The 22,354-nt window shown below is 36.4% G+C and overlaps 1 protein-coding gene across 1 annotated transcript in view; it reads left to right on the top strand.

The window, feature by feature from the left end:
- LOC141330614 (uncharacterized) overlaps nt 1-22,354 on the top strand; it is a 71,783-nt gene that overhangs the window by 21,915 nt on the left and 27,514 nt on the right. Inside the window, 4 exon segments of the mRNA XM_073835535.1 lie at nt 632-2,140; nt 10,748-11,444; nt 18,060-18,636; nt 18,721-19,866. Of these exon segments, the coding sequence (XP_073691636.1) occupies nt 632-2,140; nt 10,748-11,444; nt 18,060-18,636; nt 18,721-19,866 (3,929 nt within the window).

Raw genomic sequence — 22,354 nt, 5'->3', positions numbered from 1 at the left:
ACAAAAATAGTGGATAATTCTGACTAAAATAAGACTAAAATGCTCAGACTTCAGGTTGAATAAAACTTGACTAGACTAAAAGGAGTATGAACGTGACTAAAACTAATAAGCACTAAAATGACTAATAAGTGCCAAAAACAACACTACTACAGAAACATGGGATTTGTCTGTAATATTTAAAAAAATAATACTTGAAGATCAGTGTACATGGAAAGTTGCAGAAATTTATAATTTATAAAAAAAGCTATAAAATTGATTTTAATATTTTACAGCAGGACTCCCATTTATGTGTTACCTTTTCTTTGATTTCAGAGCTGATGGCAGAGAACGACGAGAGTGAAGAGCTGAGTGAAGTGGAGGAGGAACATCATGACAAACCTCAAAGTCGCTCAAAGACCAAAAAGATATATTCAAAGAAAAAAAGAGTTAAGAAATCTACAACCTGCACTCAGTGTGGAAAGACTTTCACAAGGAAGTATGGTCTAAAGATTCACATGAGGAGCCACACTGGTGAGAAACTGTTTCCATGCACTCAGTGTGGAAAGAGTTTGGCAAGCAAATCCAGTCTAGAGATTCACATGAGGAACCACACTGGTGAGAAACCATTTGCATGCACTCAGTGTGGAAAGAGTTTTGCAAGGAACGATCATCTAAAGCTTCACAAGAGGATCCACACTGGTGAGAAACCGTTTACATGCACTCAGTGTGGAAAGAGTTTCTTAGCCAAACGTGACCTTAATATTCACATGAGAGTTCATACAGGAGAGAAGCCTTATACATGCAGTCAATGTGGGGTGAGCTTTGCACAAAGACAAACCCTTAAAGGACACATGAAGATCCACACCGGAGAGAAGCCGTTCAAATGTGATCAATGTGGGAAATGCTTCACAAGATCAAGAAACCTTCAAGAACACATGAGGATCCACACCGGAGAGAAGCCGTTTACATGCACTCAGTGTGGAAAAAGTTTCAAAAGGAAATCTAATCTAGAGATTCACAAGAGGATCCACACTGGAGAGAAGCCGTTCAGATGTGATCAGTGCGGAAAGAGTTTCATAAGTAAATCAAATCTTCACGTTCACCTAAGAGTTCACACCGGACAAAAGCCGTTTATGTGTGATCATTGTGAAAAAACATTCTCGAACAAACAACTTCTAGAGATTCACTTGAGAGTTCACACTGGAGAAAAACCCTTTACGTGTGATCAGTGCGGGAAGAGCTTCAGTCAAAAACCAGGGCTTAAGGAACACCTGAAGATCCACACCGGAGCCAAGCCGTATGTTTGCGAACAATGTGGGAACTATTTCTCATTCAAACAGAACCTTGATGCTCACATGAGAGTTCATACTGGAGAGAAACCGTTCAAGTGTGACCATTGTGGAAAAGGTGTCACGAGATTAAGATTCCTTAAAGAACACATGATGATCCACACTGGAGAAAAGCCGTTCACATGTGATCAGTGTGGAAAGAGTTTCAGACGCAAACAAAGTCGTGAGATTCACCTGAGAGTTCACACCGGAGAGAAACCGTATGTGTGCCGTCAATGTGGGAAGGGTTTCATCCGACCGGCAAACCTTAAATCACACATGAAAATCCACACTGAAGAGAAGCCGTTCACATGTGATCACTGTGAAAAGAGATTCTCGGACAAACAAAATCTTAAGAAGCATATGAGGATCCACACCGGAGAGAAGACGTTCAAATGTGATCAGTGTGGCAAAACATTTCTCAGGGCATCAGTCTTGAAGGCACACCTGACAGTTCATACAAAGGAGAAACTGCATTCTTGTTCTGTTTGCGGAAAGAGATTTTCACAGCGGCATTCTTTGCATGTTCATCAGAAAACACACACTGGTGTGAAGGAGTACATGTGCTTTGAGTGTGAAAGGACTTTTACTTTGGCGAGCCATTTAAAACAGCACCAGAGGATTCACACTGGAGAAAAACCGTACAAGTGTTCACACTGTGACAAGAGATTCAGTCATTCAGGAAATCTGAAAACTCACGAAAGAGTTCACACCGGAGAGAAACCATACAAGTGTTCACGCTGTGACAAGAGATTTAGTCAACCAGGATATCTGAAAACACACAAGACGATCCACAGTGGAGAGAAGGCACACTCGTGTGATCAATGTGGGAAGTGTTTTGCTATTAAAAGCTACCTGAATATACACAAGAAGATCCATGCAGTAGAGAAACCAGATCATCGCAGTCTGAGATCACGGTAGGTAGTTCATCTTTAGGTCAACAAAATCTAAAGTTAGTTTGGTTTGTGTGCTTTTCCAGCTGCACCATGTGACCTCCTTTATTTTTCATTTTGTTTAAAGTCACTTCTGTAAATGGACAAAACTGGTAGATGTTTTTCATGCAGTGGCTCTCATTTATAAAATGAGCGTACAACAGAAAATTGGCCGTGCATCAATGTGCAAAGGCTGTCAACAAATCCTGGCATTTTTTACATAGTTTAGAGATCGATCAGCTTGTGTTGTGTAGGAAACAATGTGATTGCTTACAGATTACATGCAGAGTTTCATGACCAAACTATAGTGATTTATAACACAAATCACCTTTAACATTAAAATAGATCATAATTGTGCACAGTAGCTGATGAGATTAAAAAAAGGACTATTAAACTCATCAGTGATCTTGATTTTGCGGTTTTCATCACTTTTCATTCCATATTTGTCTCTCATTTGAAATCTCACTTGATTTTATGTCTCTTTTAGACCTGATGGATGTGAACAAGAAAGGAAAACCAGAAGAAGAAGACAATTGTGAGCTGCACTTAGTGTAAAAAGATACTGATGTGGGCATCAGTCCTGAAGAAACACCTGAGGAGTCACATAAAGGAGAAGATTTGTTTGTAATATTACAACAGAAAAGACATGGTGGTGTGTGTTTAAGTGCAGAACGTCTTTACTACAGAAGATAAACTGAAAGGGCACGAGAAAATTGCTCTTGGTGGCTTACACTGGGGAAAAAAAAAACTTTCAAGGCACGATTCAGGGAGCTGAAGAACAGGCCATAACATATTTAAGAGATGTAAATCAGATATTAATTTTTTTAACTTGTTTTTCATTAAAACATCTTGTTTTTCTTCCATGTATGTATACGCCAACTTTACTTCTCTTTGTTTCTTATAAGTGAGAAATCCTATTTTATGCCTGTTCTGTTTGTATCAAGAATCATTTTAGGTCTGAAAGCTGTGAAGTTTCCTATTAGGTTTGCTTTTGTGGCTTTCCATGCTTTATTCTCAATAAAGGTTTTGAAATGCCTAATAAATTATTTCACCACACACATGACTGACATTAAACAAGATAAACCGTTTCTCTTTTGATATCCAGTATCATACATACATTTTTACAGAGTTTGTTCTAGTGAGATGATGTTTTCATTCATACCATGCGGCTTCATGAAGTCAAAGCAATTATTATGAACTTCAAACAACACACAGATTGTACAAAATAAATTGATTACTGTCTCCATTTCACCACAGCTTTACACAACCAGCTGAAAAAGAGCAGATGGAATAAAGATAAGCGGTGTGTAATTCTTGTTATTTTTTGTGATTAAGGTGGTTTTTAAAGAGGCTTTGTCGTTCTAATTTGTATTTGGCGCGATTTTTAACATCTACAGCTGGCCACCGATGACGTCACCGCTCGCGCGTCTCTTCCCTCATTAAGTCAGCGTTGAGTCTTCTGAGGTAAGTTGAGCAGTTATTTCGATATTTCAAATATTTACACAACCATCAAACACACTTTATACAGTCTGTTTACGTGACACTGTACAGGTTCGTTTCTGTATTGTTTTCATCGGGTTCAGAGATAGTTTAGGTGTTTGGAGAGAGAACTGTTACTGAATGACAAGGAATTGATGCTGTGTGTTTTATTTCAACTCTTTTGGCATCTTTGAGAGATCGAATTTGTTAGTTACTTTACATTGTTAAAATAAACTAGGACAGACACTGCTAATGTGAGCCATGTGAGACATTTTAAGTCTGTCGCTATTACAGATAAATATGAATTACATATTCCTTATGTTTTATGCATGCATATTGTGAGAAATACAGTATTTTATAGGCTTTTAGCATATAGTCTGAATCAAATAATCAGTTTCTAACAGCAAACACTCAGAATAAAGTGAGATGATCTGCTGATCTGATGGTCCTGAATGGTTTGTTGAGTGTTGATAGTCTAAGCCTCATAAATATTAAAATTAGCAAAGCTGCTGAAAAGACTTTTTATTTCATGTAGTTACTGTTCAATAGTTACTGTTTTCACCTTCTTTATTATGCTGATGTCCTCAGATCTCCTGTAAATTGCCACTTAAAGCTCATTTCATAAGTGTCAACAGACTGAGGGCATTTGTTGGTTGCAATTCTGTGCATTTTTTTACCAATAAATGCTGGAATATTCCCATCAGTTTACAAGTGAAGACAAGCATTAAAGCATCAGGGAGAGCTGAAATCCTCAAAGACAGAGTTTATTAAAGAGGACAAGAGAGATCCAAAACCCTGCAGAATGAAACACACTGAGGAACAAACAGGTTGGTGTTTATACTTAATTTCATTCACGATGCTGAAGAACATTCATGTTATAAAGATTCAGCTCATCAGATTTAGATAAACACTTAAACTATGAAATATGTACAAAATGTACTGTTCTGACTTTCAGCAAAGGGAGGTTTGCAAACTATTACGCAGATTGTCAATATCAGCCATAATTATTATTATTATTATTGTTATTATTATTATTATTATTATTATTATTATTATTATTATTATATTGCATTTATTTATTATATATCCGGTCCAAAATTTTTGCATCAGTGTAACAAAATTGTTGGGTATCTCTTAGTATAGTTTACAACCTTGTGATTGATGTTTTTTTTTTTTTTTTTTTTTTTTTTTTTTTAGCAATAAACAGTAAACACCAAGATGTATGAAGTAATGAACTTTCTAGATTGACTGACAGTGTTGTAAGCATAGCTTAAACATTTTGTTGAAATATATCAGTAGAAAAATAACATTGTTCCAACATTCAAACAATGCTGATCAATTAACTTGTTTAGATTTGCAAAATCTAAACAAAATCCAACGGTTATTCAACACTGACACCTGACGTAGTGTCGTTGATTCAACGCTGACTCCACGTTGAAATGCCAGCTGGGACATGACTGTGCACACGAAAGAGAAGCCGCATCCATGTTCTGTGTGCGGAAAGTTTTTCAAGGCTGTGAAGTTTATATGCACACAAGAAAATTCATACTGGTGTTAAGGCTCACATGTGCTTTGAGTGTGGGGATACTTTTATTCATGTGAAACATTTAAAACAGCACCAGACAATTCACACTGGAGAAAAACTTTTCAAGTGTTCACACTGTGGCAAGAGATTCAGTCAGTCAGGAAATCTGAAAGCACATGAGACGATCCATACTGGAGAGAAACCATATACATGTGAACAGTGTTGAAAGAGTTTCACAGACAAACAAAATCGTGATGTTCACATCAGAATTCACACTGGTGAGAAACCACACACTCTGATCAATGCGGGAAGAGTTTTGCTGTTAAAAGTCACCTGAAGCGACACATGCAGATCCATGCAGTGGAGAAACCAGATCAGAGCAGTCTGAAATAACAGTAAGTAGTTCATCTTTATGTGCAGAGCAACACATCTTTCCTCACAGGATTCTAATGAATCTGGATCATCATTTGACGATTCAAATCATTATTAAAACATACTCTTGAATTCTTTCCTTAAGATCACTGTGACAAGCTAGTGATTAACCATTACAAATTAATCCTGTTATTTCTTGCCGCCACCAGAATATTCTCAGTCCCTCACAATGTAACTATTATGTTTCTATTATTAATGTCATTTACAACATAAATTACCTCTTCGTTGTTTTCCACAGGTTCCTCCAGGCGATCGCTGAGCAGAACTGGGTTGAGTTAATGCTCTTTTGTCATATCCAGCTTCTCATGTTTTACATCTGGATCCAGTAGATCTGAATAAATAATCACATAGACCTGCTTCTCTCCAATCTATGTTTTACCCTCACTCACTTCAGACTGATGATCTTCAAACCTACAGTATAGTGTTTCTAGCTGAGCTTTTCCCAGAATCCTTTCTGTCTACCAGAAGCTAAACTCTGAATTTCTCTAAAATGTCTGAAATAAAAATATGGAATACGATTTTTCAGTGAAGCTGTCATTCTTCTCATTGAAAAAAAAAAAGAATTCTCAAAAGAACAATATGCCCTATTTCACAAACAAGCAAATTATTATTTTGCTAAGTGTGTAAATGAATCTTAAACTACTGATAAAATAAATAAATAATAATACTTCAACTGTCATGGCTATTTTGTCAGAAATATAGAGCTGAGTATCATCAGCATAACAGTGAAAGCTAACACCATGTTTCCTGATCATATCTCCCAAGGGTAACATGTAAAGCATGAAAAGCAATGGTCCTAGTACTGAGCCTTGTGGTACGCCATACTGCATTTGTGATATGATGCATCCTCAAACCACACACAAGTTTTTCACTATGTGACATTGAATAAAATTGCGGTCTGTCTACATTATCAACAGTTTCACCAATGTTTATGATAAACAGTGTGCATGTCTCTTTTGACTGGAAAAAGATGTTTGATATTTAACTCTCATTTGATCAAATATCATATTGATCTGAATCTGCAGTCAAGTCAAGAGTTGTTCATCTCATATCTCATCTCATCAAATTAAACACAATTTGAAATCAATTTTCTTTTTTTTTTCTAGACTGGCTGTTCTTTGTGTTTTAGATAGGCAAATAGAGCACATCTGATGCTTCAGTCATTCATGTTATTGTGATGGCATTTTGATTTAGATATTAAGTTAAAAGTTGTTAAACAATATCACTGGAAGCTGGAGTCCTGATCAAACTGGCTAGTAAAACAGTAACCTCAAATTTGATAAGCAGATAAGTACAGTGGTTAAGTCTTGTTTTTACCATATTCGTCTTCTTTCATCTCTAAAGAAGCTTGAAATAGCTATGCACGCATTTGTAACATCTCGGCTTGACTACTGCAACTCTTTATATGTCGGTGTCTCTCAGTCTTGTGTCTCTCTATTGCAGTTAGTCCAAAATGCAGCAGCCCAGCTTCTCACAGGAAAGTGCAAATACGAGAATATAACGCCGGTTTTAATTTCACTTCATTGGCTGCCAGTTAAATATAGAATTGATTACAAAAGCCTAATGCTTGTTTTTAAATCTTTACATAGTCTGGCCCCATAGTACTTAACTGATTTGTTTCAGCCCTACTTTCTATCAAGATCACTCAGATCTACTAATTTTAATTTGTTGCAAATGCCTAGGACAAGACTAAAAACCAGAGGTGACCGTGCTTTTTCTGTTGTTGGTCCAAAGTTGAGGAACGATCTCCCATTTCACGTCAGAACTGCCCCAACCTTGTCTGTTTTTAAGTTCACTCTTAAAACCTATCTATTTTCCTTGGCGTTCAACATCTCTTGAACTATTGTTCTGTGTTTTTAGCCTTAGGTACCTCGCCTTTGTTTACAGCTTGTGTGATATTATGTTTTATAACTTGTGTCTGTCTTACTGCGTATTTATCAATAGTGTTGTAAAGCACTTTGGTCAACCTCGGTTGTTTTTAAATTGTGCTCTATAAATAAAAATTGTATTGTATTGTATTGTATTGTAAAGGGCTGCGTTCAAAACCACATATTTGTGTACTATATAGCAGGCAAAAAGCAGTAGGCGAGTGAATTTGATTGAAACCTCAGTATTTAAAAAAAGAGTAGGCGATAATTATCTGGCTGGTGCTTTAATTCTCACAAGATTCTGATACACGTATACTTCATTTGCATTTGATATGCCTACTTATCTTACCTACTTTGCTGGTTGTCAAACCTGTTCACATGAGTTATCTATTTCATTTGTCCAGACAGCGGGGAGGAGTGTAGCAATCACAGAGAAAGGATTCCCACACTGTGACCAGGTCAGTTTGATGGCTCTACTTCATGAAGAGAGTTCCTAAACCACTTTGAGGATTGTGCCAGAGCTAACCATTGGTCTGAGATGACAATGACTGTGCAGGTGAGGTTTTAGTGTAGTAGGTGCAGCAGGTTCAGTGATCCACAGGACCCCCAGGTCCAGCAGTTGGGATTATGCCCCCATAGTAGAGGAAGTGAAGGTGGCATACGGCCCTTCATCCGAACACGCTGCTGCCATTGGAATAGAGCTGAGGCAGAGGGTCTGCAGGGCAGGTGAGCCACTCCATGCATTGAGGGACGACCTTTACGAAAAAGTCTCCATTGCTTATGCAGATCGCTCTGAGATGGAACAGGACTCTATTAGTGTCGAAGTGTTCACGAATGCTATGGGAGATGCTGATATTGTGCAAAGACTGCTGGAATAGCAATCACGTACCCTGGTCCGTGCCTATGAGATTGCACACAGGTATGAAACCACATGTTGAACCGCCAGTAGTGTAACACAATTTATGCAATCTGCCATAAGACCACTGGAAAGAAAGACTAGAGCACACATGGTCCAAACTACTGCAGCAGCAGTATGTGAATGTCCAGATCAGAGTGACGAGGAAAGTTCAGTGCCGTCAACCCATGTGAGGAGACAGAAAAACTCAAAAGCAGAATTCAAACCTCGTCAGCCAAAAAATCAACGAGTAAAATCAATTGGGAAGAGATTATATGCCACAACTGCCAGTGCATTGGTCACATGAGGCACAACTGTCCTTCACCCAGGCTGAATCTGGAACGTGTGACTTCAGCAGTTCCTCGGCCTACAGAATCCCAGCCTACATCCACAGTTCTCAGAGTTAAGAGAAGTGGGACAGAAATGTGCATTCATCTGCTGTTATCTGACATGGAAGTCTGTGCTCTGTTGTACAGCGGGGCCAGGAGGAGCGTGTTACCTCGGCTTTGTTACGAGATCATCAAGGCTTATGTAAGGTCCTAACTTAAGCTATACACTGTACAGGCCCTGCAGGGAATAAGCCGTATAAATGCTGAGGTTCTTGGGAAGTTAATGTTCCAGTGCAAGCTGGAACCCAATCAGTCAGCGTTAATTTCATTGTGGCAGATGTAGCTGAGGGCACCGAGGCCATTGTGGGGCATACATCCTTGGAGCAGGCACGGGCACGCCTTGACTTTGGCAGTCAGAAGATTGTACTGTTTGGTGAACAGATTCCGTACATTAACCCAAAGAACAAACCTAAGCTTCATAAATATTAGCAAAGCTGCTGAAAGGCTCTTTATTTCATGTCAATAGTTGCTGTTTTCACCTCATTTATTATGCTGATGTCCTCAGATCTTCTGTAAATTGCCACTGAAAGCTCATTTCATAAGTATCAACAAACTGAGGGCATTTATTTCTATCTTTATGCTTTCAATACAATATTAACAATTACAATATTTATATTATTGTTATCAGTTGGTATGAAAGCAAACTCAGTAACTTATATATTTTTTATTTGGGCAGATTAGCTCCTCACACTACAATTCATTATCAGTGAAGCTTCTCCCTCGTAATGATGTCATCAGTGACGCCCCCCACCCCCACCCCCCACCCCACCTTAATGTGCTTCACCAATAAATGCTGGAATATTCCCATCAGTTTACAAGTGAAGACTAGCATTAAAGCATCAGGAAGATCTGAAATCTGCAAAAACAGAGTTTAAAGAGGACAGAGAGATCCAGAACCCTGCAGAATGAAACACAATGAAGATACTGAGGAACAAACAGGTTGGTGTTTATACTTCATTTCATTTAAGATCCTGAAGAACATTCATGTTATAAAGATTCAAGCAGTTCATTAGATTTAGATAAACACTTAAACTATGAAATCCACTGTTTTAACTTTCAGCAAAGGAAGTTTTACAAACTTTTTAACTGATTGTCAATATTTGTTTTTCTGAAAAATTATAAGTTATTCATAGTTATAGAGATTATTATTCTTACAATAACCCTGGTAACAGGGTTGATGAATGTGATCGGCACTGTACAGTTTGTGTGAGACAATGGATTTAGTAGATTTTTTTTTTGTCCTCCCTTTATGCTGTAGAAAGAGCCAAAGAGGGAAATCTTACCAAAAGTAAAAGGGTTGAGTGAAACAAATAATGCTAATACAAATTTTCAGTTTAAATTTAGTTAGTGTTCAAAATGTGACAGTAATTGTGTCATTCATCAAATATATTAATACATCTCACTACAGAAACATGGGACTTGTCAATAATGTTTTGAATATAATAACAGGAAAATCACTGTATCTCGTTCATGTGAAGTTTTATAAAGTATAAGAAATGTATAGAAAGTCATCAACATGATAGGAATATTTTATAGTAGTTGTCTACTTTGTTACTTCAGTGTTTACTTGTATGTCATTTTACTTCATATTCTTTAATGTTTCACTATTTTGATGTACTGAATTTTTTATCTTATTTTTTCAGGCATTTTGAAAGAGAATGAGAAGAGTGAGGAGCTGAGTGAAGTGGAGGAGACAATTTTCAAGAAAATGAGAGCCAAGAAGTCTTTCACATGCATTCAGTGTGGAAAGAGTTTCACAAACAAACATAAACATGAGGTTCACATGAGAGTTCACACTGGAGAGAAGCCATTCACATGTGATCAGTGCAGGAAGAGATTTACTCTTAAAAGTAACCTGAAGCGACACATGAGGATCCACATTGGAGAAACACCTTTCAACTGTTCACACTGTGACAAGAGATTCAGTCGGTTAGAAAATCTGAAAACACATGAGAGGATCCACACTGGAGAGAAGCCATATACATGCAATCAGTGCGGGAATAGTTTCACAAACAAACATAGTCTTGAGGTTCACATGAGAGTTCACACTGGAGAGAATCCATACACATGTGATCAGTGTGGAACGAGTTTCACTCTTAAAAGTACCCTGAATGGACACATGAGGATCCACACTGGAGAAAAACCTTACAAGTGTTCACACTGTGACAAGAGATTCAGTCTGTCAGGAAATCTGAAAACACATGAGAGGATCCACACTGGAGAGAAACCATATACATGTGATTAGTGTGGGAAGAGTTTCACAAACAAACGCAATCATGTGATTCACATGAGTGTTCACACTGGAGAGAAGCTGCATGTATGCCACCAATGTGGGAAGACATTTTTTCATGTAAAACATTTAAAACAGCACCAGAAAATTCACACTGGAGAAAAACCTTACATGTGTTTGCAATGTGATAAGAGATTCAGTCAGTCAACACATCTGAAAGCACATGAGAGGATCCACACTGGAGAGAAACCTTACAAGTGTTCACACTGTGACAAGAGATTCAGTCGGTCAGGAAGTCTGAAAACACATGAGAGGATCCACACTGGAGAGAAACCATATACATGTGATTAGTGTGGGAAGAGTTTCACATACAAATGTAGTCTTGAGGCTCACATGAGGGTTCACACTGGAGAGAAGCTGCATGTATGCCACCAATGTGGCAAGACTTTTTTTTCATGTGAAATATTTAAAACAACACCAAGAATCCACACTGGAGAACAACCTTACAGGCGTTCACAACAGAGAAAAAACTGTACGTGTGTGATCAGTGCAGAAGGAGTTTTGGTTTTAAAAGTCACTCGAATCTTTAAAAATCACTATTAAAACAGGCTCTGTGGATTCTTCCCTTTAGATCAGTGTGACAAACTAGTGACTTGCTGTTACAAATTAATCCCGTTATTTCTTGTCCCCACCAGAATATTCTCAGTCCCTCACAGTGTAACTATTATGTTTCTATTATTAAAGTTATTTACAACATTAAATTACCTCTTTGTCGTTTTCCACAGGTTCATCCAGACGATCGCTGTGTACAACTGCATTGAGTGAATGCTTTTTCATCATCTCCAACTTCTCATGTTTTACATCTAGATCCAGTAGATCTGAAAAAATATTATTGACCTGCTTCTCTTTGATCTGTGTTTTACCCTCACACACTTCAAACTGATGCTCTTCAAACCTTGTTTCTTACAGTATAGTGTTTCTAGATTAGCTTTTCCCAGAATCCTTTCTGTCTATCAGAAGAGTCCAGATCACTAGATCAGCTGGATGGGAGCTGAACTCTAAATTTCTCTGAAATGTCTGAAATAAAAATATGGAATATGATTTTTCAGTAAAGCTGTTGTTCTTCTCATTGGAGGTCAAGACTAAGAAAAGAACAAAATGTCCATGTTCACAAACAATCTTAGAATATTCTTTTGCTAATTGTGTAAATTAATCCTAAACTACTGATAAAAACTACTTCAATTGTCATGGCTAATTCATCAGAAATATAGAGCTGAGTATCATCAGCATTACACTGAAAGCTTGCACCATGTTTCCTGATCACATCAGTATGTAAAGCATGAAAAGCAACGGTACAAGTACTGAGCCTTGTGGTACGCCATACTGCATTTTTGATATGATACTTTGCTGTTGTCAAACCTGTTCACATTAGATAAATATTAATAAACAAATATACTCAAAACATGAGTTATCTATTTCATTTGTCCTTTAGTACTGTTACAGAGCCGGCCCAAGGCATAAGCGAACTAAGCGGCAGCTAAGGGCACCGTGGCCACCAGGGGGCCACCAAGATTACATGAAATTACATTGTTTTTTATTTTTTATTTATATATGTATAATATTTCTATGGATTTCATATTGGTAATGAAAACCATTACTGAATTAAAAACTACAACGCAATATTTTAACTGGCTGCTGCAGGATGCATGCACAGTTGGAGTATGACAGCCATACGATGCCTGACTGAGGTAACTTCAATTCACTGAAGAAGCAGCGTCACTGCAGCAAAGCAATTAATAATGACATATCTTTCTGGTGCAGAGAAAAGAAAACGGAAAAACTCAAAGGAAGAGAAAAAACAGCAAGAAAAAAACAAGGCTAAATTGCAAGCTAACTAAGCTGACTAGTTAATTAAGCAGTTAATGTTTTATTTAACATCCGTAACTTTAAGCTTTGCAATATTAATATATTACAATACAACATATTACTTAGCTGGATTAAGATTCAAGGTTTTGCTGTCTGTGTAAAAAAACTTTCCTAGATTATATTTTTGTAATAAAAATAAGCTTCTGTTTTATAACTTTGGTACTGATACAGTTTAACATTACTTACATTGGCCTACGTTTGGGGTCTGTGGTATTATATTATTATGTCTTAATGTTTTAGGTGTACAGATGGCTTGCTGCCATATATATTTTTCATATAAAAATACCCTGTTTGTGTTTGACAAATTTGTAGTTCTTTGGTATTTAGCTTTATATTTTGCTATTTATTATATTATTTATTTTATTTTGTAGTTGATTGTTTTGCACTTTTTACATGTTGCAAAATTTTCTGACCAAAAGTAAAGTGGTTAACGTTAGCCTTTTATTTTGTTTTTTATTTTATTTGTAGTTGATTCTATTGCACCTTTTACATGTTGCAAAAAAATATATATAATATTAATTAAATAGGTTAAAGTGTTAACAGTAAGAGCATTGTTTACTAGTTTATTTTGCTACTTTTCAGTAAGTATGCCAAATGGTACTGCAAGACTTTGAATGTTAAAGTGTAAATTAACACCTGACTACTCCTGTGGGTTTGCTACTGTTACAAATAAAGATCATTGCAAGGGTAAAAACATTGGTATGATGTAAGCAACACAGATTTATAGTGTGCGAATAATAAAGGATTGACAATAGTTAGTCATATTGGTGGCACAGAGGGGCCCCCAAATAAAATTCTGCTTAGGGCCCCTGAAGGCTTGAGCCGGCCCTGGTTGAGAAGTTGTGACACAGGTCTATTTTTTACAGCAACCGCGACTTTTTATTTAATTTTCTTTTTCATCAGTTTCATGTTACAAGTAGCCTATATTATTATTATTTTATTGTATTGTACTTTTTTTTAAACCAGGGGACACTTAAACTTATTGGAGGTCCGGGACCCAACCATAAGACAGTTTGTCTTCCATGCATATACAAGATATACTTTTGCAACACTTTGCTTCTCTTTGTTTCTTATAAAAAGAGACAAATCTGTCTCATTCATTTTCACTTTTGCTTTTTTTTATTTGCTTCAAGTAATGATTGATTAAACACATTATGTCTACTATAAACAATTAATTGATAATGTCAATTTTTATGTCCATTCTGTTTGTATCAAGAATTATTTTAGATCTCAAAGTTGTGAAGTTTCCGGGTTTTGAAATGCCTAATAAATTATATTTCACCACACACATGACTGACATTAAACAAGATAAACAGTTTCACTCTTGATATCCAGTAGGACCATACATACATTTCATAGAGTTTGTTCTAGTGAGGTGGAGAGAGAAAGAGAGCAGATTAAATGATCCGATTTTGAGTGTTTTTAAGTGTTTGTTTGTGTGATTGTTTAGATGTTTGGAGAGAGAACTGTTGCTGAATGACAATCAAAGTTTGATATCTGTGAGGGGAATTGATGCTGCGTGTTTTATTTCAACTCTTCTGATGTCTCTGACAGATCGAATTTGTTAGTTACTTTACATTGTTAAAATATACTAGGACAGACACTGCTAAAGTGAGCCAAGTGAGACATTAAGCCTATATTCCTGATGCTCTGTTTTATTACTTAATGTTTCGTTATCAGTGCCATTATTGTTTGTTTTTGTATTATTGTTTCATCCATGCATGTTGTGAGAAATATGGTATTTTACAGGTTTTTAACATATACTTTGAATCAAATAATCAGTTTCTAACAGTAAACACTCAGAATAAAGCGAGATGATCTGCTGATGGCCCTGAATGGTGTGTTGAGTGTTGATAGTCTAAGCCTCATAAATATTAGCAAAGCTGCTGAAAGGCTTTTTATTTCATGTCAATAGCTGCTGTTTTCACCTCATTTATTATGCTGATGTCCTCAGATCTCCTGTAAATTGCCACTTAAAGCTCATTTCATAAGTGTCAACAGACTGAGGGCATTTGTTGGTTGCAATTCTGTGCATTTATTTCTGTGTTTATGCTTTCACAATATTAACTATTACAATATTTATATTTTTGTTATCAATTAGTATAAAACAAACTCTTAACTTAATTTTTTGGGGGTTTTTTTGGGCAGATTAGCTCCTTGCACTACATTCATGATCAGTGAAGCTCCTCCTTCTGTAATCACGTCATCAGTGAAGCTCCTCCCACTGTGCTTTACCAATAAATGCTGGAATATTCTCATCAGTTTACAAGTGAAGACAAGCATTAAAGCATCAGGAAGAGCTGAAATCTGCAACGACAGAGTTTATTAAAGAGGACAGAAAGATCCAGAACCCTGCAGAATGAAACACACGGAGGAACAAACCAGTTGGTGTTTAAACTTCATTTCATTCATGATGCTGAAGAACATTTATGTTATAAATTTTCAATCATTTAATCAGATTTAGATAAACGCTTGAAATATGTAAATAAATACTATTAAATATGTACAAAATGTACAGTTTTGACTTTCAGCAAAGGGAGGTTTACAGACTATTATTCTGATTGTCAATATCAGGCATAGTTACAATTAATATTATTATTTTGCATTTATTTATTATATATCCGGTCCAAAATTTTTGCATCAGTGTAACAAAATTGTTGGGCATCTCTTAGTAGTTTACAACCTTGTGATTGATTTTTTTTTTTTTTTAGCAATAAACAGTAAACACCACGTTGTCTAGATTGACTGACAGTCTGATTTATAGTTACTGATAAGTACTGATAGTTAAAGCTGCTGTCAGCATGTGCAATGGTTGTAAAATGATGTCTCACTATAATATATCTTTATTAATATACAACAAATAATAATCATTCCAAAACATTTCTAAAAATACACACACCACTTCACTGCAAGAAAAAAATAAAAAATAAAAATGCTTAAGTTTCCAGTGTCCAACGTTCACATACGTATGAATAGATGTCTGTGAAAGAAATTGTGACCAGCCCTTAATAATTAAAAACATTTCAATAAAATAAAAATCAGTCTGAAAGTTGGTTTCAAAATGTGGCAGTAATTGTCATTCATCAAAGATATTAAATAATTCTCACTTCAAAACATGGAATTTGTCTATAATGTTTTAAATATGATGGCAGGAAGATCAGTGTACTTTATTCATGTGAAGATTTATATGGTATAAGCAGGGGCGGATCTAGAAAAGTATTCATGGGGTGGCAAGGGGGTGGCATTAATATTATGAGGGGTGGCAACACTGAAGCAAGCATCCTTGCATGGTTTTTGTGGATTCAAGGAACGCTATTCTTATTCGGTGTATACACTATGGTGCATATTTTTACATTGTCCTATATAAATGAAATAAAGGCTGATGTGTGATTGACTTAAACCTGATATCTGGATTGGAAAGTCAGATAAATTAATTATTTAACTTCTCTTTATTGAGTTATATGCAAACCTGTAGATAGTTTAAGTGTTTGCCAAGTTTAATTTACAAAGCATGACAAACAATGCAGACTGCATATGGATACAAAGTCTCAGTGGATCAAGTTTCCTTAAGTCAAAAACACATAATAAATACACAGAAACCACATTTAAATCACCAACAAATATCTTCAAAATTAATAAAATAAATCACAGTATTCAGAGCAACAAATTCAATATTTTTTTTGTGCAAATAAAGCAACAAAAGTCCCTTTAAGTCCAATTATCTCTTCTTTTTTAACAAACCAACAAATTTGCCTGGACCAAAAACTAAATAACAAATTTTGGTGTAACAAGGTTATTTAAAATTCAAGCACTTTCAAGGTGCATTTTCAAGATTTTCCAGCACTGTGTTAAATTACATGTCCACATACATGAGTTCTTCATTTTAAAACGGATGTTATTGTGCTATTAATAAACAACTGTCTGGATTGCATTGCATATAACATTGCCTAATATAAGTAGCCAACATACAGTATAAAAAAAATCTAAAATTTAAAATAATTAATTAATATAATTTACAGAGTATCTGCAGTATTGTACTGCATAAAGACGTGGGTCCTTATTTGCAATAATCTGACTACAAACAGCTGAAAATCTGCAATTTCATTCTTTGTCACGAGGGGGCGCTTTAGGTGCGCTGAAACATCACGGTTTCCCTAGTAACAGCTGTACACACAGCAGCATTAGTGAAGGACAAGATTCTAGGACAGTCTGTTCCCTTCAGATACATTCATATAAAGACTGTAAGAACTTTTAAAAATTATAATTAAGCATTTTCTTATTCATATTAATATATTGTTTAACATATTTAAAACTTTTTATCACGTTAAATTTGATACAACTAAATTGAGGAACCCACAGGACCTCTCTACTTTACGATAATCTGTCGGGGAGGTCAGTTAAACATTTTGGTAGCCAGACAGGGAAACCAAATAGCTCCGGCACGTCGGGCTAGCGATTTTGCGAGTTCTCGTTTTAAACATAATTCGTATTTTTTGTTTTCAAGCCATCGCGGACTGATGCGACAACCTTACTGCATGTTTTCGCTTGATCGCTTGGCTTCTAATTAGCTCTTCTAGGTTTCAGTCCTTGGTTTCCAGGGCGACGCTGATATATGATTGGGACGCTCGTCACACTATACGCTATTTTTATGACATCAAAATACAGAGTCGCTGCTGTAAATCGGTCGAGGAAACTCTTATTTTTAGAACACTGGGACACTAGTGCTGGGGTGGCAAATGGGGCAATTGCCACCCCGTGCCACCCCTATAAATCCGCCCCTGAGTATAAGAAATGTATAGAAAGTCATCAACATGATAGGAATATTTTATAGCAGTTGTCTACTTTGTTACTTCAGTGTTCACTTATATGTCCTTTCGCTTCATATTCTTTAATGTTTTACTATTTTGATGTACTGAAAATTATAATTTTTTTTAAATTTCAGACATGTTGGAAGAGAATGAGGAGAGTGAAGAGCTGAGTGAAGTGGAGGAGACATTTTTAAAGAAACAAAGAGCCAAGAAGTCTTTCACATGCACTCAGTGTGGAAAGTGTTTCACAAACAAACGCAATCATGAGCGTCATACGAGAGTTCACACTGGAGAGAAGCCATTCACATGTGATCAATCTGGGAAGAGTTTCACATACAAAGGAAGTTTTAAGATTCACATTAGAGCTCACACCGGAGAGAAGCCGTTCGCATGTAATGAATGCGGCAAAACATTTCTTAGGGCATCTGTACTGAAGACACACATGACTGTGCACACGAAAGAGAGGCCACATCCATGTTCTGTGTGCGGAAAGAGTTTTTCAAGGCTGGAAAATGTATATACACACAAGAAAATTCATACTGGTGTTCGAGCTCACATGTGCTCTGAGTGTGGGAAGACTTTTATTCACGTGAATAATTTAAAACAGCACCAGACAATTCATACTGGAGAAAAACTTTTCAAGTGTTCACACTGTGACAAGAGATTCAGTCAGTCAGGAAATCTGAAAGCACATGAGACGATCCACACTGGCGAGAAACCATATACATGTGATCAGTGTAAGAAGAGTTTCACAAATAAACATAATCTTGAACTTCACATGAAATTTCACAGTGGAGAGAAGCCACACACGTGTGATCAGTGCGGAAAGAGATTTACTCTTAAAAGTAACCTGAACCGACACATGATGATCCACACTGGAGAAACGCCTTACAACTGTTCACACTGTGACAAGAGATTCAGGCGGTTAGAAAGTCTGAAAGCACATGAGATGATCCACACTGGAGATAAACCATATACATGTGATCAGTGTGGGAAGAGTTTCACAAACAAGCGAAGTTGTGATGTTCACATAAGAGTTCACACTGGAGAGAAGCCACACACGTGTGATCAGTGCGGAATGAGTTTCACTGTTAAAAGTAACCTGAATCAACACATGAGGATCCACACTGGAGAAAAACCTTACAAGTGTTCACACTGTGACAAGAGATTCAGTCAGTCAGGAAGTCTGAAAGCACATGAGTGGATCCACACTGGAGAAACACCTTACAGGTGTTCACACTGTGACAAGAGATTCAGTCAGTTAGAAAGTCTCAAAGCACATAAGAGGATCCACACTGGAGAGAAACCATATACATGTGGTCAGTGCGGGAAGAGTTTCACAAACAAGCAAAATTGTGATGTTCACATAAGAGTTCACACTAGAGAGAAGCCATTCACATGTGATCAGTGCGGAATGAGTTTCACTGTTAAAAGTCACCTGAAGCGACACATGAGGATCCACACTGGAGAAAAACCATATAAGTGTTCACACTGTGACAAGAGATTCAGTCAGTCAGGAAGTCTGAAAACACATGAGAGGATCCACACTGGAGAAACACCTTACAAGTGTTCACACTGTGACAAGAGATTCAGTCAGTTAGAAAGTCTCAAAGCACATGAGAGGATCCACACTGGAGAGAAGCCATATACATGTGGTCAGTGCGGGAAGAGTTTCACAAGAAAACAAACTCGTGATTTTCACACGAGAGTTCACACTGGAGAGAAGCCATATACATGTGGTCAGTGCGGGAAGAGTTTCACAAACAAACAAAATTGTAATGTTCACATGAGAGTTCACACTAGAGAGAAGCCACACACGTGTGATCAGTGCGGGAGGAGTTTCACTGTTAAAAGTCACCTGAAGCAACACATGAGGATCCACACTGGAGAAACACCTTACAAGTGTTCACACTGTGACAAGAGATTCAGTCAGTCAGAAAGTCTGAAAACACATGAGAGGATCCACACTGGAGTGAAGCCACACACTTGTGATCAGTGTGGAACAAGTTTCACTTTTAAAAGTCACTTGAAGATACACATGCAGATCCATGCAGTGGAGAAACCAGATCAGCACAGTCTGAAATAACGGTAAGTAGTTGATCTTTATGTGCAGAGCAACACATCTTTTCTCTCTGGAATATGATTATTCTGGATTAGCATTTGACGATCAAATCATTATTAAAACATACCCTGGATTCCTTCCTTGAGATCAGTGACAAAGTAATGGCTTACTGTTATGAATTTATCCCGTTATTTCTTGTCACCACTAACATGTTCTCAGTCCCTCACAGTGTAACTGTTATGTTTCTATTATTAATGTCATTTACAACATAAATTACATCTTCGTTGTTTTCCACAGGTTCCTCCAGACGATCTGGCTTTTTATTTTTTTTACATCAGGATCCAGTAGACCTGAAGAATTAATCACATGGATCTGCTTCTTCCTGATCTGTGTTTTGCCCTCACTCACTTCAGACTGATGGTCTTCAAACCTTGTTTCTCACAGTATAGGGATTCTAGATGAGCTTTTCCAGAATCCTTTCTGTCTTTCAGAATAATCTAGATCACTGGATCATCTGGACGGGAGCTGAACTCTGAATTTCTTTAAAATAAAAATATGGAATATGATTTTTCAGTTTAGCTGTCATTCTTCTCATTGGAGGTCAAGACTCAGAAAAGAACAAACTCTCCATCCATTTTGCTAAGTGTGTCAAAGAATCTTAAACTAGGATTATGTGATCTTTATTTCCACTGGAATGAACACAGGTGCACTCTTTTAAAAAAAACTACAAATCAATATGAAGGTATTTTGTATATATTTTTTTAAACAAATTGATGCTGTCGGACTAGTACAATGAGACTGAGTATAATGTCTGATAATTATGTTTAAAATGAACTAATTCATCAGAAATATAAAGCTGAGTATCATCAGCATTACAGTGAAAGATGTCACCTAACATGTTTCCTGATCATATCTCCCAAAGGTAACATGTAAAGCATGAAATGCAATGATTCTAGTACTGAGCCTTGTGATATGCCATACTGCATTTGTGATGTGATACCTCCTACATCTACATTATAACAGTTTCACCAAGATGTTTTTGATAAACAGTGTGAATGTCTCTTTTGACTGCAAAATTTCTTGATATTCAACTCTCATGTGATCGAATTTCTTATTGATCTGAATAGAAAGTCAATCCAAGAGTTGTTTATTTGACACTTGCACAGATTACATTTGGGCATTGAATTGCTTGTCATAAACCTGAAATAAAACACAATTTGAAATAAATATTTTTTGCTTTTCTATAGATGGGTTGTTCTGTGTTTTTTAGATACACAGATATAGCACCTCTGATGCTTCAGTCATTCATGTCGATATGATGACATTTTGAGTAAGATATTTCAAGTAAAAAATACTTTGTCACTGGAAGCTAGAGTCCTGATCGATCTGGGGAGTAAAAGGTTGCGAAACCACATACTTCTGTACTATATAGCAGACACAAAGCAGTAGATGAGTGAATATGATTGAATCCTCAGTATTCATAAAAGTGTAGGTGATAACTACCTGGAAGTCGTGACACAGGTCTATTTTTTTACAGCAATCACCACTTTTCATTTAATATTTTTTTCATCAGTTTCATGTATGTACAAGCATATTATTATTATTATTATTATTTTACTGTATTGTATTTTTATGTTTATTTTTATTTTAACCAGGGGACACTTATGGGAGGTCCGGGACCCAACCATAAGACAGTTTGTCTTCCATGCATATACGAAATATACTTTTGCAACTGGCCACTTTGCTTCTCTTTGCTCCTTATAAAAAGAGACAAATCTTTCTCATTAATTTTCACTTTCACTTTTTTTTTTTTTTTTTTTTTTGCTTCAAGTAAAGATTGATTAGACATTAAATACATTATTCTTACTATAAATAATTAATTGATAATGTCCATTTTTACTTAATGCTCATTCTGTTTGTATCAAGAATTATTTTAGATTTGAAAGCTGTGAAGTTTCCAATTACATTTGCATTACAATTACATTTGATATCCAGAATCATAAATACATTTCATATAGTTTGTTCTAGTGAGGTGATGTTTTCATTCACACCATGAGGCTTCACAAAGTCAAAGCAATTATTATGAACTTTAAACAACACCGAGTCAACACAAATCATTTTACAAATAAATTGATTACAGTCTCTATTTCACCACAGCTTTAAACAACAAGCTGCAAAAAAGAAGATGTAATAAAGATAAGCGGTGTGTATTTCTTGTTGTTATTTTTGTGTAATTATGTTTATTTTTAAAGATGCTTTGTCGTTGTATTTGGCGCGTTTTTTAGCACGTAGCCTACCTCAGACGAGCGATGACGTCACGGCTCGCGCGTCTCTTCCCTCATTCAGTCAGCGCCGAGTTTCTGAGGTGAGTTGAGCAAATATTTAGATATTTCACATATTTACACAACCATTAAACACACTTTATACAGTCTGTTTACGTGACACTGTGCAGGTTTGTTTCTGTATTGTTTTCATCGGGTTTAGACATACTTAATACTGAA

The sequence above is a fragment of the Garra rufa genome, chromosome 1 (assembly GCF_049309525.1).
Source record: "Garra rufa chromosome 1, GarRuf1.0, whole genome shotgun sequence".
Classification (NCBI taxonomy): Eukaryota; Metazoa; Chordata; class Actinopteri; order Cypriniformes; family Cyprinidae; genus Garra; species Garra rufa.
The sequence above is the reverse complement of the archived record's forward strand: the minus strand, read 5'-3'. Positions and strand labels throughout refer to the sequence as shown.